The 19,550-nt window shown below is 43.2% G+C and overlaps 1 protein-coding gene across 1 annotated transcript in view; it reads left to right on the top strand.

Annotated features, from left to right (window-relative positions):
• The window catches only part of XDH (xanthine dehydrogenase), a 64,435-nt gene extending 46,953 nt beyond the window's left edge, over positions 1-17,482 (top strand). Inside the window, exons 26-37 of the mRNA XM_066618679.1 lie at positions 1,689-1,880; positions 2,283-2,428; positions 3,882-3,963; positions 5,129-5,224; positions 6,090-6,218; positions 6,494-6,568; positions 7,904-7,956; positions 9,777-9,891; positions 10,473-10,538; positions 11,434-11,622; positions 14,874-15,041; positions 15,531-17,482. Of these exons, the coding sequence (XP_066474776.1) occupies positions 1,689-1,880; positions 2,283-2,428; positions 3,882-3,963; positions 5,129-5,224; positions 6,090-6,218; positions 6,494-6,568; positions 7,904-7,956; positions 9,777-9,891; positions 10,473-10,538; positions 11,434-11,622; positions 14,874-15,041; positions 15,531-15,581 (1,362 nt within the window). The 3' untranslated portion in view covers positions 15,582-17,482. The remainder of the gene's footprint in view (positions 1-1,688; positions 1,881-2,282; positions 2,429-3,881; positions 3,964-5,128; positions 5,225-6,089; positions 6,219-6,493; positions 6,569-7,903; positions 7,957-9,776; positions 9,892-10,472; positions 10,539-11,433; positions 11,623-14,873; positions 15,042-15,530) is intronic.
• Positions 17,483-19,550: the final 2,068 nt, after the last annotated feature.

Raw genomic sequence — 19,550 nt, 5'->3', positions numbered from 1 at the left:
AAGCGGTATATAATTTAGTTGGCAACCTTCAGTCTCGAAAGACTATGGTATACTGATGATAAATACCGATGATTCTATTTGAACCAACTTTTGTAAGCATTCCATCAGAGCTGACCGCCTTGTGACAGTTGCAAACAGCACTCTGCCAGCATGTGGAGCTTTCCCACGTGTGCTGGTGGATCTCCCTGGATCCACCAAGGCAGGTAAGTTGGCTGGAGACGTGGGGTGCGGGGGACGACGACAGAATTGAGTTGTGGGAGAGTGGAATGAGGGGGTGACGGAATGGGGAAGCGATGGGGCAGGGGATGGCCATTGGGTCTAGGAAGGGGTTGGGTTCAGTAGCTGCAGTGGCTACTAAACCCTAGCCCTCTTCCTGAATCCAATCCCTCAGAGCAGGCCCACACGAACTTGCACCAATGAATTCGCTAGCACAGGTCTAAGTAGACCCCTATGCACTGCAGAGGCTTATCCCCAGGTAAGGGAATGAATGTTTCCTTACTCAGAGGAGACTTCCCCCACTTTCCACAGGATGCATGTAAAAAGCTCCCTCTAGAGGAGTCTACTTGGGCAGATAAGCAGAGTGCCTGTGTTCCTTAGCCCTCCCCATGTTTGCCATATTTTCACACTAAATCAGTGTTTCTCAGCCAGTGGCATGGGTACTTCAGGTGATGTCTGGTCATGCTCATGGAACCCCTGTCCAGCAGTGAGACCAGGAATGTGACACAACCAACAGTGGTAGGAGGCTCCAGAGCTTGCTTTCCCATGCTTGGAAAAGCCTACCCTTCCAACCTGAGCCTCTTACTGGTGCTTGTCTTGTTGCATCTGGCCTCCCAACCCAGAAGGAAGTGGCAATGATGTCACTGCCAGTAATTTCCAGTGGTACTTTGAATAGGTGGACCAGGTGAAGTGGGATGGCGGAGGACAAACATTGAGAAACACTCCTCTAAATCATTCCCCCTCAGCTACTTTATCCTCACAAAAGTGAACTTGGACACCCACAAGCGAAAAAATGCATCTGGTTGCCTACATGAGGGAAAATTTGAGAGGGGGGTGCATTTAGAGTTGGAATATAGCAGGCAGGGAAAGGTTAAGCAACATTCCCTGCAGCTTCGCTACTCAAAATCTATTTTTTTTTTAAACTGACATTGGGGCCTCATTACATATGGTTTGCCCACAAATCAGCTTTAATTGGGACTGTTTTGACATTTGGTACAGATGTTCTGCTATCACTTCAATTTGTGTTTTCACTCAGACTTTGTAATCAATGTTTTTAGTTAGAAAAATAACATAAGAAACATAAGAAGAGCCCCACTGGATCAGGCCATAGGCCCATCTAGTCCAGCTTCCTGTATCTCACAGCGGCCCACCAAATGCCCCAGGGAGCACACCAGATAACAAGAGACCTGCATCCTGGTGCCCTCCCTTGCATCTGGCATTCTGACATAGCCCATTTAGTTAGGCTTTTTAAATAAAATGGGAATCCTGTATATTTAAAAAAATAAAATTCAAGGTTATATCTTGTAAGCAAAATGTTCTGTATTTGTGATGGTAGCTAAACATGGTCATTTATGAATTGCTGGTGCCATTGTAATTAAAAAAAATGTAGCGTATCCAAAAAGTACGCTTTTTGATCTTTTCTCTTTTTTTGATCTTTTCCCTTGATCTTTTCTCTTTTTGTTGGTTCCCAGGTTATGGACAGAGCTCTCTTTCACATGGACAATTCTTACAGCATCCCCAACATCAGAGGTGTAGGCAAAGTCTGTAAAACTAACTTGTCCTCCAACACAGCATTCCGTGGTTTTGGGGGTCCCCAGGGAATGATGGTTGCTGAGAGCTGGATGAGTGACATCGCCTTGAAGTGCAGGCTGCCCCCAGAAGAGGTATGCGTTCTTAGATAGATTTTTCCACAGAACATGCCATTTAGAATGTTCTTATGCATCCTTCAGCCAACCAACATGAAATAAATATGAATTATCTTTTTATTGAGTGAATGCCTGCCTACCAGTAAATTCTTGTTGCAGTTTGCATTGACTAATGTTGATCACTTTCAAGACTGAGATCATCAGAGTACTTTACACAGTGGAGGCGCATTAAATGTCAGTGGTGTTGAGCAACATTCCCTTACATTCTCACCTTTTTATAGAATGTCAGTGAAATTCTTCATGATGTGTTACCATCAGGGTGCCTAGTATACAATTGGCTGTTAAAGTAATTCTGTTGTAACAATGACATATTCAAAAGTGTTAGTGATTGTGATTCATGTGCTTTTTGCTTCTGGGAAGGTGCGAAAACTTAATCTGTATAATGAAGGAGATCTGACTCATTTCAATCAAAAGCTAGAAGGATTCACTGTGCGTAGATGCTGGGAAGAGTGCCTTACAAATTCAGACTATCACTCCAGAAGGAAACTCATTGATGAATTCAACCAGTAGGTTTCTGATTTTTATGAATAATCTCAAATAAGTAAATGTTTTGGAGAGTGGGTGGGGGGCTTGTAAATGTGTTTTTTGGGGTGGTGGTGGAAATAATGGCCTTTTTTGGTGAGGGGTTTTCTGGTTTTTTTTTTGTAATATGGCTTATTCTGATAACCTGCAACCTGGCATTCAGTTGCTTAGAATTTTGCTACATGCTCATGCTCCATGTCCTGCAAGCAACATCAGAGTTCATGAGTTTGACAAGCATTTTTGAACCCTAAAGCATTGTGAGTCCCTTCCTGTTCTCCTCTAGCTTCTAGATTGTAGTCTATCTTAATTCTCACTCTGAACAAATCCCTTCCTCTCCCACTTAGAAACTGAATGTGCACACTGAATGTACAAAGTGGAGAGTGAATCTCCCATACCTGCCTGATTTTTACCAGACTTTCCATTCAGAGAGGTTTCCTTGTACTTCCTGAATTATCAACCAGTGATAAGTTTAAGAAAAGACTTGGTCCCTTGTAACTATTAAGGATAATTGAGAACCATCACCTTATCTCCTGAATTCTTAGTTTAACACAAATTGCTGCAAAACTGACTGATTAGCATCTTAGCATGTGAGAGCAGCTGGAATGCTCTTACATGTTTTACAGCCCAATCCATTGCAACTCCCCATACAGTGATGCAGCAGTGCCAGCACGGGCACCACTGAATCCCATAGGGGAGTTTTGGCCTTAAGAGGCCTCTTTGGGGCAATGAAAGGTTTGTTTCCATGCCCAGTGGGTCAACTTGAACCTGTGCCAGCTTTATAGCTGTTGACCTTCCTGTTGATCTGGGAAGGCAGATCAGACCTTGGAAGGGAGTCAAAATCTGGCAATTCCTGCTGCTGCCGCCAAACATGCCCTTCGCCCTCCTATGTTGACCCTCCCCCCACCCCGTTATAGTACCTACATGACTTACATGGGTCTTCAGCCATCTGGCAGCTACAAGAGGCCAATGCACCTTCCCTGCTATCAGCCCAGCAGTGTGCACCAGTGGAGGCTGTTTGTTATGCTGGTGCCAAGCCAGCATAGAATTGGGCCATAAATATGCTCAAATCTTAAATATTATATAATATTTATAATTCTAATTCCATGCCCATTTCCTAATTTTATAGCAGTGTTTCCTGCTATTTGTCTGTGATGCTCATTTAATTGAAGGGAAGAAAATACACACACACACACACACACACGCCAATCAGTCCTAGAGTGTGAGGGATTTGATCATTTAGGGAAATTCTGCTCCACATGGATTTTCAAACTGGGGATTAAATAAAAAGCACATTGACTTTGGCTTTGCTAGTGCTTTTTATTTCATTCCTGCAGGACTTGTCTTGGAAAAAAGAAACAGGCAAGAGAGCTGTGTGTCCTACTTATAAATGTATGTCAAAGACAAACGTGAGAAGCTGACCCTTTTCTCTTCTCCCAGGGAGAATCGTTGGAAAAAGCGAGGCATATCCATAATTCCAACCAAATTTGGAATCAGCTTCACAGTTCCATTTCTGAATCAGGTTTGCAAACTTTCTTGATTTTTTACAATGGAATAGTAAGATTCTATGCTTATCAATATAGAGCAGGGATGTCCAAAGTTTTTGGCAGGAGGGCCACATCATCCCTCTGACACTGTGTCAGGGGCCAGAAAAAAAGCATTAATTTACTTTTCAAATTTGAATAAATTTACATAAATGAATAAATTAGAGATGGAACTTGAATGAATGAATGAATGAATAAACGAAGGTCTTGCAATAGCTCAAGGCCTATAAAAGACCTTGCACAAAGCAAGGCCAGCCTGCATCACAGACGTGAAACAGCAAGCAGTGGAGAAGCCCTTATCCCACAGCTCATGCAAGAGGTCAAACAGTTGGCTGTCACACTGAGAGCAGTTGCATCAGGCCGGTGCGGGCTCCAGCAAGTCTCCAGAGGCCCAGAGCAAATTGGAGACTGGGGGCTCCCTGGGGGCCTGATTAGGAGTCCTCAAGGGCTGCAAGAGGCCCCAGGGCCGGGGTTTGGGCACCCCTGATAAAGAGCATCTCTGTGTCAGAATACTTTGGACTATCTTTGGAGATTCCCCAGTAAAGGGGAAATTCAGAATGACAGAACTGTATACTCTTTAGTTTCATACTTTCATCATCTCACAGAACAATTAAATGCCTACACTAACTTCCTTGGACAACTGAGGTCCAGCTCCTATGAAACACATTTTTCCAGTCACACAATTTAGCTGTATAATTACAGAGATGTGAGTCCAGAAAACACAGAAGCCCAATTAAAGATCTATAAGTAATTAAGGATGCAATCCTAACCAACTTTCCAGCACGGAGGCAAGGGCAATGCAATGATGAGATAATGGAACAAACATTGCCCTACCTTGAGGAGGCCTCCATGACTGCCCCACAACTGCAGGATGCAGCACATGCCCCACTGGCACAGCTAGGCCAGTGCTGGAAAGTTGGTTAGGATTGTGTCCTAATAGAATTTCTCCCATTAAACATACAGAGATTCTGTGTGCAGTCGAAATATATATAGATGTGGTCATGAGTTTTGTGGGACTATTGGAACCCAATATTCATGCCTGAAGTGGGAAAAGGTGATAGTGTGTAGTCTAGCTGCAATGCAGACCTTAGAGATGATTATTAAATAGCTTTTGACAACCAACTTCTCTAATTTTTGTTCTAGGCTGGTGCACTGTTGCATGTGTACACTGATGGCTCGGTACTGCTCACTCATGGTGGAACTGAGATGGGTCAGGGGCTACACACTAAAATGATCCAGGTAAATGATGGCTACATTTAGGCCTTTGATACCTCAAGCCATTTCTGCCCAACACTTCATATATGAATGAATGGTCTTGTATGCAACAGAGACCAAATGTGTACATCTGTGGGCTGGGCAAAAATGGGATAAGGATGGCCTTCTGTTATATGAAACTACCTGTTTAAGATCTTGAGCCAGTATCTGACATGGGATAGAATGCAAGTCTGTACTGTTTTAATAAATTTCGTTTTCACTATACCTGGATTTTTGATAGCATGATTGAATCTTTACCCATTTCTAAAACTTTGCAGGCTGCTTTTGGTTTATGGTGGATTCTGGGTTGGATTTTGGGAATTGAAGAAAAAATCCCAGAAGTCTATGCCCCCCTTTTTCTCTACCCCCCCTTTTTTTCTGGATTGTAGCCAAGATGTATTTAAATATAAAACAGGAACAACCTAGCAGAGAGGGTAGCAAGAAGCTTCTTTGCATTGATTTGAGTGAATGCTAATTAAATGTATAGGAAAGTCATGTTTTATGTTCTTGCTTGTCAATGTTATATTCTTTTGTGAATCATTTTTTTAGGTTTCACTAAAAAATTAAATAAGAACCCTCAAAAGAACACGGTGGTTTTAAAAATTGTATCTTCTTGGTATTGCAATTGGTTTGCATCTCTTTGGAAGTAACTGCACAATTAACTAACTGAAGGCCGTGCTGTCCATTGTGTGATGGGTGTGCTTTGTGTTTGGGTGTTTATGTATATTTCAGAAGCTTTTGGAGCTTTGTGAATCTGAAAAAGACAAGAAGTATTTAAATTTTGGAAGTCCTGTGTTGCTCAATTGATAAGTCTGCAGTGAAAGCTAAGATGAGCATTGTGTCTCTGCAGGTTGCCAGCAAAACTTTGGGGATACCCACCTCCAAGATTCACATCAGTGAGACAAGTACCAACACAGTGCCAAATACGTCTCCCACAGCTGCTTCTGTCAGTGCTGATATCAATGGGATGGCTGTTTTGGTAAGGAAGAGTTATTTGACCCCACCAGCACCGCAACTATAGTTTTTTAACCTACAGCAAACCATACAACATATCTGTAGCTTCAAAGATTGTGCTCTAACAGAGTTAAAACTACAGTGTGGGGCATTTTGAACAGACATCCATGTGATACATGTTGGCCTGTTCCCACCTTAAGATGAACAGACATGCTTAAACTATATTATAGCATGCTGGCATAGCAAAAGATATGTTTGTAATGTATATCACTTTCTTGCTTTGGACTCTTTTCCCCTTAGAATGCTTGCAAGACAATCTTAAAGAGACTGGAGCCCATAATACGTGCCAAGCCAAAAGGATCCTGGGAAGACTGGGTATGTTTGCATCTACTGCAGTTTCACCGTTTGGAAGCATGAGGAATCTGCTGCTATTGGTTTTCAGCAGTAGGCGATTAATTCATTCTTTCTGGTATGGGGCCAAACTTAGCAGAGGACTGACTTTCTGGCAGTCCCCACACCAGTGCTGCACACACAACAAGGATGAGGAGCTTTTAGGAATCCACAGGAGAGACCTAGAAGTCTGCACATGGGGTGCTGACATGCTCATGTCACCTTTTGAACTGAATTAACTCATAGACCAGGCTTGTGGAGCCTAAGCCACTCCTCCACCTTGGCCTCTTTGCTCATTCCCATAGTCTAGTGCAGGGCTTACCAAACCTCTGCTGTGAATCTGGGGCCCACTGAGGCTAGGAAGCTGCAGAACAAAATGGCACGCAACCTAGAAGATGCTTCTGGGATGCACCTGCCCTCTCCCCACATTATTGGCCACGTCTCACTGTGTTTCCCAAACTGTGTATCACGACACGCTGGTGCAGCATAGTTTGAGAAACGCAGCACGGCACAGCCAATGATGCAGAGGCGTGCCCTGGAAACAACTTTGAGATCACATTTTGTTCTGCAGCTTCCTGGTATTGGCAGGCCAGCGACCCACCAAAAATTGGGTCACGACCCACAGTTTGGGAAACACTGGTTAGTGACTGTCCCTGCCTTCCACCACCTTGTACCACCACCACCGTATTCCAATATCCCTTTGTCTTGCAGTGAAGCTTCAAGAGTTTGGTGCTGGAAAATGTGCTGCTTCTATCCTGACTTCTGCCACAGGATGTGGTGTCACAAATTCAGATCAGGTTGCCCAAAGAGTTGAGGTGGCAAGTGCAGAAGAAAAATTGGGAGCGCTTAAGCCTCTGAATATTTTCACATAGTCTTCCTGGTTTTCAGTGACAATTTATCAAGATTTCTGTGTAAGAGGTCTATTTGCACAAAGTTGTATATGTTTAGTCTAAAGAGAATCTGGTCTTTGATCAAATGTCTTTAATTATGCTCTCCATTTTACATATAGACAAAGTGCCTTTGGTTGTGCTTTGCTGACGAACACTTCAGCTCTGAGTGTTCCCAGGATGCATTGCAGGTTCACTAGCTTTTTCCCTTACTTAAAATACCTCAACAATTTTATTTTTATATTGTTTTTTTTTCAAAGTGCAGCAAATATAGGCCTAGCCACACCTGACATAAAAAACTACAGTATAGTAGATCAAACACAACCGATGTAATTACCATGTGTGAAGTACAGAATCGCCAAACCTTGAAACTTTTAACAATCCTATCTAGTGTTTTTGTTTTTTCTGAACTCAATCTGCACTGTTTCATCAGGTGTCAGCAGCTTACTGTGACTGTGTGAGTCTGTCAGCGACAGGATTTTATAGGTGAGCTAGCATTGCAAAATGGATTCTGAAGAACATTCTAAGCACTCTTCATTTCTTGCGGTATACTCTGTTGTCTTGATGATATGGATTAATTTAATACAAGTGTTTGGGCATGTGATTGAAAGATCATTAGCACAATTCTATGCATTTATACTTGGAAGTAAGTCCTATTATGTTCAGTGGGCCTTACTTGCAGGAAAGCATGTATAGGATTGCATCCCTTATCTGGTACTATTTTGTAAGAAGGCTAGGTTCTTCAGCATACATTGGGTTGTAACCTAACCCTGGTGCACACAGAAGGCATCCTCTTCACAACATTCCCTTGTAGCTCCTACAACACCTCATGTTTTGAGGTTGGGGGGTATCCTTCGGAGCTGTGTAGCATGCACTATTGAGGGCTACCAAGAGTTGCGGAATCAGCAAACATTCCCTCCTCAAGTCACGTCTTCCGTTTATTCACAAGCAGATTAGGATACAACCAGTAAGGTGCCTGCTAATTTCACATAGCCTTAAAGCCTTCACATTGCATAATTGTGTCTGATTGTACTGTATGCTGTACATAGTGCCCTACCATACTTCTTGCTCAAAAGTAGAAGTAAGCCTTTAGCATTCTAGTCTTTACATTCTTAACTAAGTATTGGTTGGTTGATAGGCTGGTTTTGTGAATTTATACCCAGTCTTTCAAATTCTAATAAAAGTCCAAAGTGGGTTCTTACATCCTCTGCAAGGTTTGGGAGATCCTAGCTCAACATTGCCTACCAACTGATATATCAAGGTTTATCTTCTCAAGGAATTGAAATCTTTAAAAAGTACTGATTTAGTCTTGCAACTGAGGTCTTTTGAGGTTTACTAAGCTGTGCTGTGCAAGAGCTGGTGGATCAAGTTGTAGGTCACTGCAACACATCCCAGCTACTTCGTAAGAGCATGCAAGATCATTTGTGCAGTTATTTTTATGCTGCAAAATAACTTCCTTTCAAGCTGCCATTAGCATTGAAAAGCAAGTAGGCAAGCAAAACCACATCCTGACTTCATCTGATCTAATAAGAATGTGTTTTTTAAAAATTTACTGTGATTTTTGCAAGACTCAAATGTTTTTCTTTCTCATACCTGTTAGCAACACATCAAGGAGACAAAAGCAAAGCAAGCAAAAGCTATCACTAAGGGGTCCAAGAACTGTCAAGAAGCATTAATGGTTGCCATGGGTTGGCATTTGCAAATACTGACCTGTTTTTAGGTAGCACCTTCCATGCTTGCAAATGGCATAAACCTTCAAAGCAGAAGAATGTACACTTGGTCATGAGTTGCTTTCTCCAAGTCATCTATAGCCGCAGAAGCTCAACTTATCCCCAGCATTCTAGCCTGCTCCATGTGTTAGACTCAATGTATTTGGAGCAGTGAGGAGAATATGAGTGAAATATGGGCCCCAGGGAGTTCAGACAGGAGACAGGGCAACTGAAAATCTGTCAGACTGAAGAGTAAAAGGGAGAGAGAGAGAGAGAGAGAGAGAGAGAGAGAGAGAGAATTTGTGTGTTGGTGGGGGACAGAGAAGGGAAGGAAGCTGGTGCAGGATATTTCACAGAACAATCAAAGCCATGTGGATTTCCAACCTCCCTGTAGAATCAATTAATCATGATTAAGAGCTATGATGTCTTTCGAAAATCTGCAAAATTCCCTGGCCTTTTCGAATCTAGTAACTTTCAGTAGCAAGAGCGCTAATCACAGAGCATTTTTGCCCATCAGGCTGTGATGCAGCTGAGGGTTAAAGTTTTTATTTAAGTAAAATTCCAGCTGATTTCTCCTTCCCTTTTCTTCATCTTAAGGATTCCTGATCTGGGCTATGACTGGGCTAAGAATGAAGGCAAGGCATTCCATTACTTCTCATATGGTGTTGCTTGCTCTGAGGTGGAGATTGACTGTCTGACAGGTGACCACAAGGTGAGCAGAGGCCAGGCAGATAGTTGAAGTACCTCTTTGTTAGGTGAAATCACAGTTGTTTGATGTGGAAGTTGATTTCCAGCTCTGGCCTTCATTATGTTGCTCTGAATAACATCTTCATTTCCTGCCTCTTCACTGTGTATCATGGGATAGGTTTCTGTAGATGGGTTGCCATTCTGAACTATTGCCACTTTATGAATGTCACATGGACACCTGAGTTCAAAGAGCTATCAGGCTTTGGCCCAAGTCCTCAAGTACTTTCCGCACAGTACTTCAGTATATATAATAATCATGAATGCTATTTGGCCCTCTGTATGACATGAGTTTGACACCCCTGATCTATACCTTAGGCCAGTTTTCTTTGCCTTATGTTAGCAATGGGAAGCGAAAGGTTGAGACACAGTGTATTCAAGGCTGAGCTGACCTGTTGACTGGAAAACTGCAGCTCATAGCTCAGGCTTTGATCTGCTATGCAACACCAGCTATAAAATGAAGATGCAAGGCCGACAAAAACATAGTTTCAGTTGAATGTATAAAGTCAGTCTTGTGCTTATTCAGTCTTTGTTTTTGCCAATATTTAGAATCTTCGTACAGACATTGTGATGGACGTTGGCACCAGCTTGAACCCAGCTATTGATATAGGGCAGGTAAGTCACCCAGGACAGTCAGGTGGAGATCAAGTGGGTGTGCATGTAAGCAAGCAGATGCAGTTGGTTAACGAACAGTAACAGGTCTGGTAAACAGTAGCAATAACGTGAACTCTCTTGGCATGAAAGATTGATTATTTATTAGCTTGGGTTGGCTAGTCAGATTAATGCTACATGATGCCTTTCTGTATACCAGCTGGAAAAAGGAAAAACATTTAGAGTTACTGCTTAAATGCTCTGTCCCAACTCTGCTTTGATGGCAGTATTCAAGTTCCTTATTAAAACATTTTTTTCATTAGTTTAGTGGGTTGCTTCAAAGTGACCCCATTGCAGGAGATGGTTTCAGGGCTCAAACATTAAACAGCCTCATATTTTGGGATTAGTTTCTTCGTTTTAACCTGCAGGTTACTCTGAATCTTAAATTTGGACAAAAGCCCAGTCTTTGGGTTCCCAACAACTAAATGCAACTAAAAACAGTGTTCTTGAATCCTCACACATCATGACAATATGCCAGGATTCAAGGAGATTATGTAATCATTCCATCCAGCTATGCACATAAATATTTGGCTTGCCAAATATTTTCTGCTATCGAGTAATAGCAGTGGCAGTACATTTCCTAGGCGCTGAAAAACATCAAAAGAAAACTCAGGAAAGAGCATCAGGTTGACTTGGAAAATAACCACCCCCATCCCCCACCCTTAAAGAAATCAGATCATTTCTAATTTGGGGCAAGGCATTAATTTGAGGCAAGGTGGGGAGAACTTGCCCAATTCTCATCTCCAGCCAAATTTGTGCACTAACGAGGTGCCCTTGAGAAAAAGTCAATTTGAAATCATCTAATTTGTTCTTATGTGGATGTCCAAAAAAATCATGGTGCCTTGGTTCATTTTTGCAGATAGAAGGAGCCTTTGTTCAAGGAATTGGACTTTTTACTCTAGAGGAGCTGCGCTATTCTCCAGAAGGCAATTTGTACACCCGAGGGCCTGGAATGTACAAAATCCCTGCATTTGGTGACATACCAGCGGAATTTCATGTGTCTCTTCTCCGAGACTCCCCAAATAGCAAAGCCATTTATTCATCTAAGGTAGGATATCATGAACAGACACTTCCACAGTGTCTGCATATTCCACTGGTTCCCAGCCCGTGGTCTGGGGACCACAGGTGGTCCATGAGACCCTGAGAAGTGATCTGTGAGATCTCAGGGGAAAAAAGATCACTTCCAATTTTGATCACTTCCAACATCTCTCTGAGTGAGCACTCCCCCATGAATCCCCAGAGATGGTGGAGAGCAGACTGCCTGCAGCTGACAGCAAAAGCAGCACACCACAAATCTTCTCTATAAATAACAAATCTCTAATAAATCTTTTCTAATTACAGGCAGTCCTTGTTATCTGCGGGTTTAGTACCCACAGATTTCTTCATCCACATGACCCCGAACCTGTAGTGCAGGCCAACCAGGAGCTGTGCTCCCCTCACCTCCAGAGGCTCTTCTGAAGCCTGCAGAGGCCGTGCATGTCCGCCCACAGCTTCTGTGAGCTTCAGAAGAGCCTCCAGACTGACCAAAGCTCAGCTCCAGTTGGGTTTGCTGGGGCGGGGGAGGGAACTGCAGGTTTTGAATACCCGCGGTTTTCCTTATCTGTGGAGGTTCTGAGAACTGGACCCCCCAAATGTATTTTGTGTGTGTGTGCAGGAGTGGGAGGTCACATGTGATCCACAACAATTCCAATTTCTGCTTCAGTGGTCCGCAATCTCCTCAAGGTTGGGAACTGGTCATATGTTCCAACACAAAATAAACAGTGATGGAATGATGAATGATGTATTATTGACAATCAGGTCTTTTCTTTGCTATGTTTCCCCCCTTTGTTTTGTATTTCCTGTGGTCAAATCCTATTGAGTACTGAAGGGAGTTGGAACTCCCACTCTGCCACCATAATTGTCCTCACATCATCATCATAATAGCCAGAGGTCTCCCTTAAGTGTCTCAGCAGTTTTCGGATGTCATCCTGGAGCATGTAAGGTGGTGGAGGGAGCTATTCAGGTGTGGGAGAGGGAGAAACAGGCAACAGGGTAGGGAACATTTTGAGGGTTGGACAGGGAGGATCCTGGCCGTTCATTCCAGGATGCTATCCCTGTCTTCCCTGCCAATATGACCCCTGCCTCTCCTTGAGCTTATGCCAGCAAAGTATCCAGGACTGGTGGCCTATGGGAGAGGGGTTTGGAAACATTGTTTTACTTGCCTAAGCCATCCAGGTGCCCTGCCACCACACCATGCAGCATGCATTGCAGCCTTTGGCACTGCATGCTGTGGACTGGTGGGGGATAGGATTGGGACCTTAGAGTAGTAATTATGATAAACTCCTCAGATTGAGGATAATTAACCACAATTGACCAGAGGGGTGTGTGGTTCTTTTAATTTTGTAAGCCACAGTCCAACATTGAATTTGCCATGTTTTAGCCCACTGGTGTAAATAAAGCTAACTACAACCCTACACATGCTTTCATGGAAGAAAGCCCCATTGACTACAATGGGTACTTACTTCTGAACAAAGGGTACGATTGTGTTGTAAGTGTACCTGTACTGGATTGTGTCTTAGTCATCACACTTTCTATTCACTTACAACAACTTCACATCTTTCTCTTCGACTGAAATTGTGAATACATTCTTGTTGGCATCCTTCAGTCTTGGAAGACTATGGTGTCACACTCTGAATGGTGGTTCTGGAACAGAGTGTCCTCTCCAGTGTGCGAAGCCTGGGTAAAGTAGGTATGGAGGATAGGCTGTTACCCATGCAGCAAATCCCCCCTCTCCACATCGTTGAAATGGTCCAATGGAAAGGCAGAGGCCAATACGGTTGGTTCCAGCGGCGTCACAGGAGTTGCCAGAACGTGACTGTGTTCAGCCATGAACTGCCTCCGGGACTCCGGCTCCGGATTTTGCCTCGAGGTTGACTCCTGAAGCCTTTTCCACAACTGGATGTAGCCACAAGGCAGTGGAGGTTTGGGATCAGAGTTTTTCTTCTCTCAGATGAGCTGCCTTCCCAGGCTGACGAGTCCCATCTACCCGGTGGCTGTTTAGTCGCCTCTTACGACAAGTACAGCCAAACTGAGGGCCTATTCTTATCCCCAGCCCCCAGGGGAGTGTGAATACATAGTGTGACAGAAATGGCTAAGTTGAGTAAAAGCAACTGTAGGCCTCTGCTTGAAGCTGTGTTGGTTCTTAGCTGGGTGCAGTCTGGAGTGTTAGAAAGTCCCTCATTAAAGCATATCAGAGAGGTCTTGCTTCTGGGAGATAGTGGGAGCAGCTGTACCACTCTTTGCAGATAGCAAGTTTCACAGGTTGTTCATTGGCTCAAGGACACCTTGATTGCAGATTCACCCCAGCTATGCACTTCAGGATGGGAGGGGGAACCACCATGAGAAAAAAGCCTGATTGCAGGTAGCCCATCTCGAAAGTTTGAATGGTCTGATTGGCTGCTGGGTGATGCAGGGTAGGGCACCAGGACACAGGTTCTGTCTTGCTATCTTTTGTGCTCCCTGGGGCATTTGGTGGGCCACTGTGAGATGCAGGAAGTTGGACTAGATGGGCCTTTGGCCTGCTCCAGAGGGGCTCTTCTTATGTTCGTATGGGTCACAGTTTGATATGTTACCTTTTTGGAAAGTCTTTTGTCTTAGCTTTTGTCTTGGTCTGTGGACCTGAGCTCTGGCCACTCTGCTCCAGTATGACTGTGGCAGCGTTAGCTAATGGGATCTTTGGATGTATGCTCTACTTAGGTGAGTGATAGTGTTAGGAGTTAGCTTTTATTATTTTTAAATTGTGTATTGTTATGCTCTTTGAGTCTTTAAACCTATGATTTTTGAAGTGCTTGTCCTTTTGCTGTGGAACCTATTTCAATCTTAAAATAAATTCTATCTATTTACAGCTGTGTTTTCATTGAGGAAAATAGAAGGGACCTGGCTGAACCTGAATCCAGTTTGGCTCAACCCTTATCTACCAAAGGCGCCTTGTTAAACTTGTGCCTTGTTCTCTGTGTAAAGCCAGAGTGGGGGAACCCAGGCTGGAAGAGGGTCTGTGCTGGGCATTGTAACCTGACCTGTGCATGGTCTGAGAGCTCTTGGTGTTAAGAGAGCAATTGGAGAGTAAACAGAAGCCAGCTGGGCTCAGTGGGGGCTCATGGGTTTATAGCCCTGCTAACTCCTGACTGAGGTCTTCTTGTGATAAATAACAAACTTTGTTATTAACACTGACCCTGCACAATCCATACTGTGAACAGATTTGCTATAATTGTGAATAATTGTGAGACTGGTGCAGCATTTGATTCTCTTGCATCTCCGTAGGCTGTGGGAGAGCCTCCCCTATTCCTGTCGGCCTCCGTCTTCTACGCCATTAAAGATGCAATTGTCTCTGCAAGGGCAGAATCTGGACTGAGAGGCCCATTCAGACTAGACAGCCCGGCCACCCCAGAGAGAATACGCAACGCTTGTGTGGATGAATTCACCAAACTAGTACGTTACTTACACCCTTCTCTGTACTTGAATCTTCTGTAATACAATTCAACCCATATTTATCCATGCGAATGTGGGTCAGAGCCCAGCCTACAGTCTGTTTTCAGTGCTACTGCTTTCCCCTAACACAACAAACCAGTTCAGGTGATCCTTTTTAAAAATTTGGCCTGGCCCCTTGCAATGAAAGGCATACATGGTCACAGCATGTGCATGACCTGAACTCTTCTCTCATATACAGCGGGACTGGCGGGGTCATCTTCCTTAATCAAGGAGGTTTGTTGTTGTTGGAACCACCCCTGTCCGAGTTTCCCCCCCCCCCCCCGTTTTAAGTATCTTTCTATCTTTGGAATGATATTGAATAATTTGCTATAGTAATTTTGTTTACATTTGTACGTGGCTTTGGATGTGTTTGCGGACAAGTGGGATAAAAAAAAATTGGAAATCAGTAACTGAAACACTCAAATCTCTTTTTTTTTCCCCTTACCCCAGTGTCCACCTGCTGAACCTGGCACGTTTAAGCCCTGGTCTGTGAGAGTGTGAATGAAGCCATCTCTAAAGACCATCTCCATAACTTGAGTTGGTTTGAACCTGGGGGACCAAAAGAAAGTAGTGCTCATTGCTGACAACTGATTTCTCTTCCTATGTCTGCTGCCCTGCTGGCTTATGAACACTTATAATTCAATTTTTGAATCACCAGTCACCTAAGAACAAGTTAATTTGTGATATATTATGTACTGAGATGTAGGTGGAATGAAGAGAAAAATGGATGGGCTTGCGACCTGTGAAATTAAAACTCTTACAAGATTCATTGAAGCTTACGGCAAAGATCAGAGAAACGCTGTTTGTGGATAAATTCACTTGTAAGTCTAATCATGACATTCAACAACATGCGAATTTAGCAGACCTTTGTGCAGCCAATGCTTTCTTCTTAATCTTTTGAATGGATGACTGAAAACAACAATGAGGGCAGGACCCCATTGCACTTTTGTTCTGCATGATGAGGATCTGGGTGGTTTATTGATATCTAACTAATGAGCTCTCAACCTCTGCTTCCAACTTCTTTTGTTTTTAGTATATTGAGGCTACCAGATGCATTGAGGAAAATAATGCACTTATGTACAATGGTTTATTAAGGTCTCAATCTTATACCCACTGTACTAGGAGTAAGCAGCATTGAACACAATGGAACTTTTTTTAGTAAACATGCTTAAGTTGTGCTGAAACACCGTGTTCCTAAATACATTTACTCAGAGTAAGACACATTGAGAACAATATGGTTGTCTTGCAATTAACTGTGCTTAGAATTATAGCTTGAGAGGATCATGAAACATACTGTAACCTTGGTGCTGATACATCATGGAAAGTCAGTTTTTCTTACATCAAATGATGCATTCCCTGTTTTTGCCTTTGCTGAAAAGTGACTAGGCTAGGCTAAGAATGGTGGGCTCCAAGGGCCCTAATCAACTGTGGAAAAGTTCAAATGCCTTTGCTTTCGCCCTGTTCTTTGCAGGACAGAGGTGTTCAGTAGAATACTCTATTACATGTAAAGGCATTTGAACTTTTCTTATATTGTTTCTGTACATTTGTGTAGCCTCTTTGATAGCTGTTTACAAATCCTCTGGTCATAATACAGCACACACCAGTCTCAATGAATTCATCTAAAGCCCATTAAACCGAGCAACATTAAGTGACTAGAAATGCATTTTATGCCTAGTTCCTAAATTGCTGGGAGATAAGAGCTATGTATTTGTTTAAAAGAATGGCAAAGAAATAGCCCCAAAATGATGGTGAAATAGAGAGGATCCTTGGCAGTTGGCTAGATTTGCTCCAAGCTTAATCTCTCCCTGAAGATTTGTCACTTCCTGAATAGTATCTGAGACGTTTGAATATAATATGACCACCATATAATTCTCGTTGTGTGTTTAGAAAGCCACATCACAAGCTACACTCCATTCCCTGCAACCTATTCTATCTTACACTCCTTATTGCAAACTACTCACATTTATAAACAAAACAAAAACACAACAGCCTTATAGGAACTGGTTCTGAGTCAATGAAATATAAAATCACCCCCCCAAGTACTCAAAAGTTCAACTAGTTACTCAAGATCACTGACTTGCATAATCTCTGCTATTTGTTGACTTCAGACATATTAAGGTGGAACAAGAGTATGTACCTGTCAGAAATAAACAATCAACCTTCACTGCTGCTTCACTCTCTTGATTGCCAAGAGTGTTCGGAGTGCAGTAAGATAGCTGTAGCATGACATTCTGTGAAAAAGAAGAAAGATATGGCCTAACATTGTTAATACCTTTTAAAAGAATGAAATGTGTCCAGAAAATAAATTCTTTTTAGAGCATTCTCATTAATTGATATTGTTGATCTGAATGTATAAAAAGTTTGCTTGAAATGGACAATTTTGAAAAATAAAGTGCTTCCAGAAGTGTCTGAGAAGTTTAATACTAGTAAAATGCCTGACATTATGACACATGTATAAATGGGAATCAAGGCATGAGCCCATCATTCTGCCTTTTCAAAGTGGCCCTTGAGGAAAAATTGATGCTCATCAAGAATTTATGCTGAACCATAAACAATGGCTTGGCATTCTAAATACCAGCAATCTGGTTACTTGCACCAGATTCCTTCAGCCCAGCTAGTGATCAAGATCAGTGTTCTTTTGTCTGTCAGTGAAATGGGAGGGGGCATGTGAAGGTACCCCTTGAAGATAACTGTGGAGGAGAAATTGTTGAAATACCAGACACTGGCATCACTAGGGGGATGTGAGGGGTGTGGGCCGCACTGGGTGACACGCCGGGGGTGGGTGGGTGATGCGCCCTGGGGGAGGACACGCTAACTTCACCGCTTACACAGCTACCCCGTTGTGCCATACACCATTGGATGCGGAATGCCCAGCGGAGTGCAATGCAAAAAAACAGAATCAAAATAGCTCCTTTTGTTCAAAAGTTATGGCCAGAAAACCGGAAATAAAAAATGCATGGCGCCCTATGGAAAGTGAAAGTGAGTTGTAGCGCGTGTTTACTCGTGAGTAGGTTACTTGCCATAGTCCATCGGAAAGGGCAGGTTGAGAGGAATCCAATGACACCAGAATGGTCCCGATCCAATGAATGCAGCCCCCCAAAACACAAGGAGGTCCCTACCTCCCTCCCAGCTGCCTCTATTGAGCCAGAAATGAAGCCATGTGGTTGTGGTAGGCAAACCTGCCCTAGTCCATCAGAAAGGGCAGGCAGAGAGGACTCCAAGGACATCAGAATGGTCCTGATCCAATGAATGCAGCCCTGGAAACACCTGAGAAGGAAGTCCCTCCCTCCCTCCTGCAGTCTATTGAGCTCTATGGAAAGAAAATTCAGCCACATGGTTGTGTTTACTTACGAGTAGGCAGACGTGCCTGGCCTTTTGGTCAGGCCAGGCAAAGGGGAATGTGAGGCCACCAGAAGCATCCTGTTCCGATGGAACTGAAGCTCAACATATTTTCCAGAAGGCAGCCTCTCTATCCAACTAAAAAAGACAAACAAGAGGCTTGAACTGGTAAGGTGAAAGTGTTCTATTTTGCACTTGCAAAGCCAGGAGGGTCTTTATCTTGATGTGCCTGAAATAGAAGACCTTTAAACTGGGCACTGGGGAGGGCTGGAAATCTCACTGATTCTTTTTGGGGGGGTTTTATTGCAGGCAGACTACAGAGTAAGCCCCATTGACCACTATGGGGCTTACTTCAGAGTAGACATGCATAGGATTGGGCTCACAGGCTGCAATCCTACCCACACTTTCCTGAGAGTAAGCCCCATTGACCACAATGGGACTTACTTCTGAGTAGGCTTGGGCTCACAGGCTGCAATCTTACCCACACTTTCCTGAGAGTAAGCCCCATTGACCACAATAAGACTTACTTCTGAGTAGACATGCCTAGGCTTGGGTTCACAGGCTGCAATCCTACCCACACTTTCCTGAGAGTAAGCCCCATTGACCACAATAGGACTTACTTCAGAGTAGACATGCATAGGATTGGGCTCATAGGCTGCAATCTTACCCACACTTTCCTGAGTGTAAGCCTCATTGACCACAATAGGACTTACTTCAGAGTAGATTCACTTGGTGGAACAGGACTGGCTCCCCCTTCTTTAATTATTTCTTTTATTTTAATTTAATTATTTATTTTAATTTGCTTGATGATGTCACTTCTGGCCATGACATCACTTCCAATGGGCCCTGGACAGATTGTCATTCTAAAAAGTGGGTCCCAGTGCTAAAAGTTTAAGAACTGCTGCAATAAGGTGTTAGTAAGTTGACATGGGTGTGTGTGTGTGACTCTATAAGTTTTCACTAAAATCGGAATTTGGAGGAATAAGACCATCATGTTATATATCAATCAATGTGCAATTTCATGCCGAATACAATGAAACAAACCACACTGAAATATCTGTGTTCTAACAAAAGGTACAGCCAAAAAACCAGTGGCGGCAGGGCGATGGTACATCACCACACCCACCACAT

Source organism: Tiliqua scincoides, chromosome 1 (genome assembly GCF_035046505.1).
Source record: "Tiliqua scincoides isolate rTilSci1 chromosome 1, rTilSci1.hap2, whole genome shotgun sequence".
Taxonomy (NCBI): domain Eukaryota; kingdom Metazoa; phylum Chordata; class Lepidosauria; order Squamata; family Scincidae; genus Tiliqua; species Tiliqua scincoides.
Note: the sequence above shows the minus strand (reverse complement) of the source record. Positions and strands in the feature narration are given on the sequence as shown.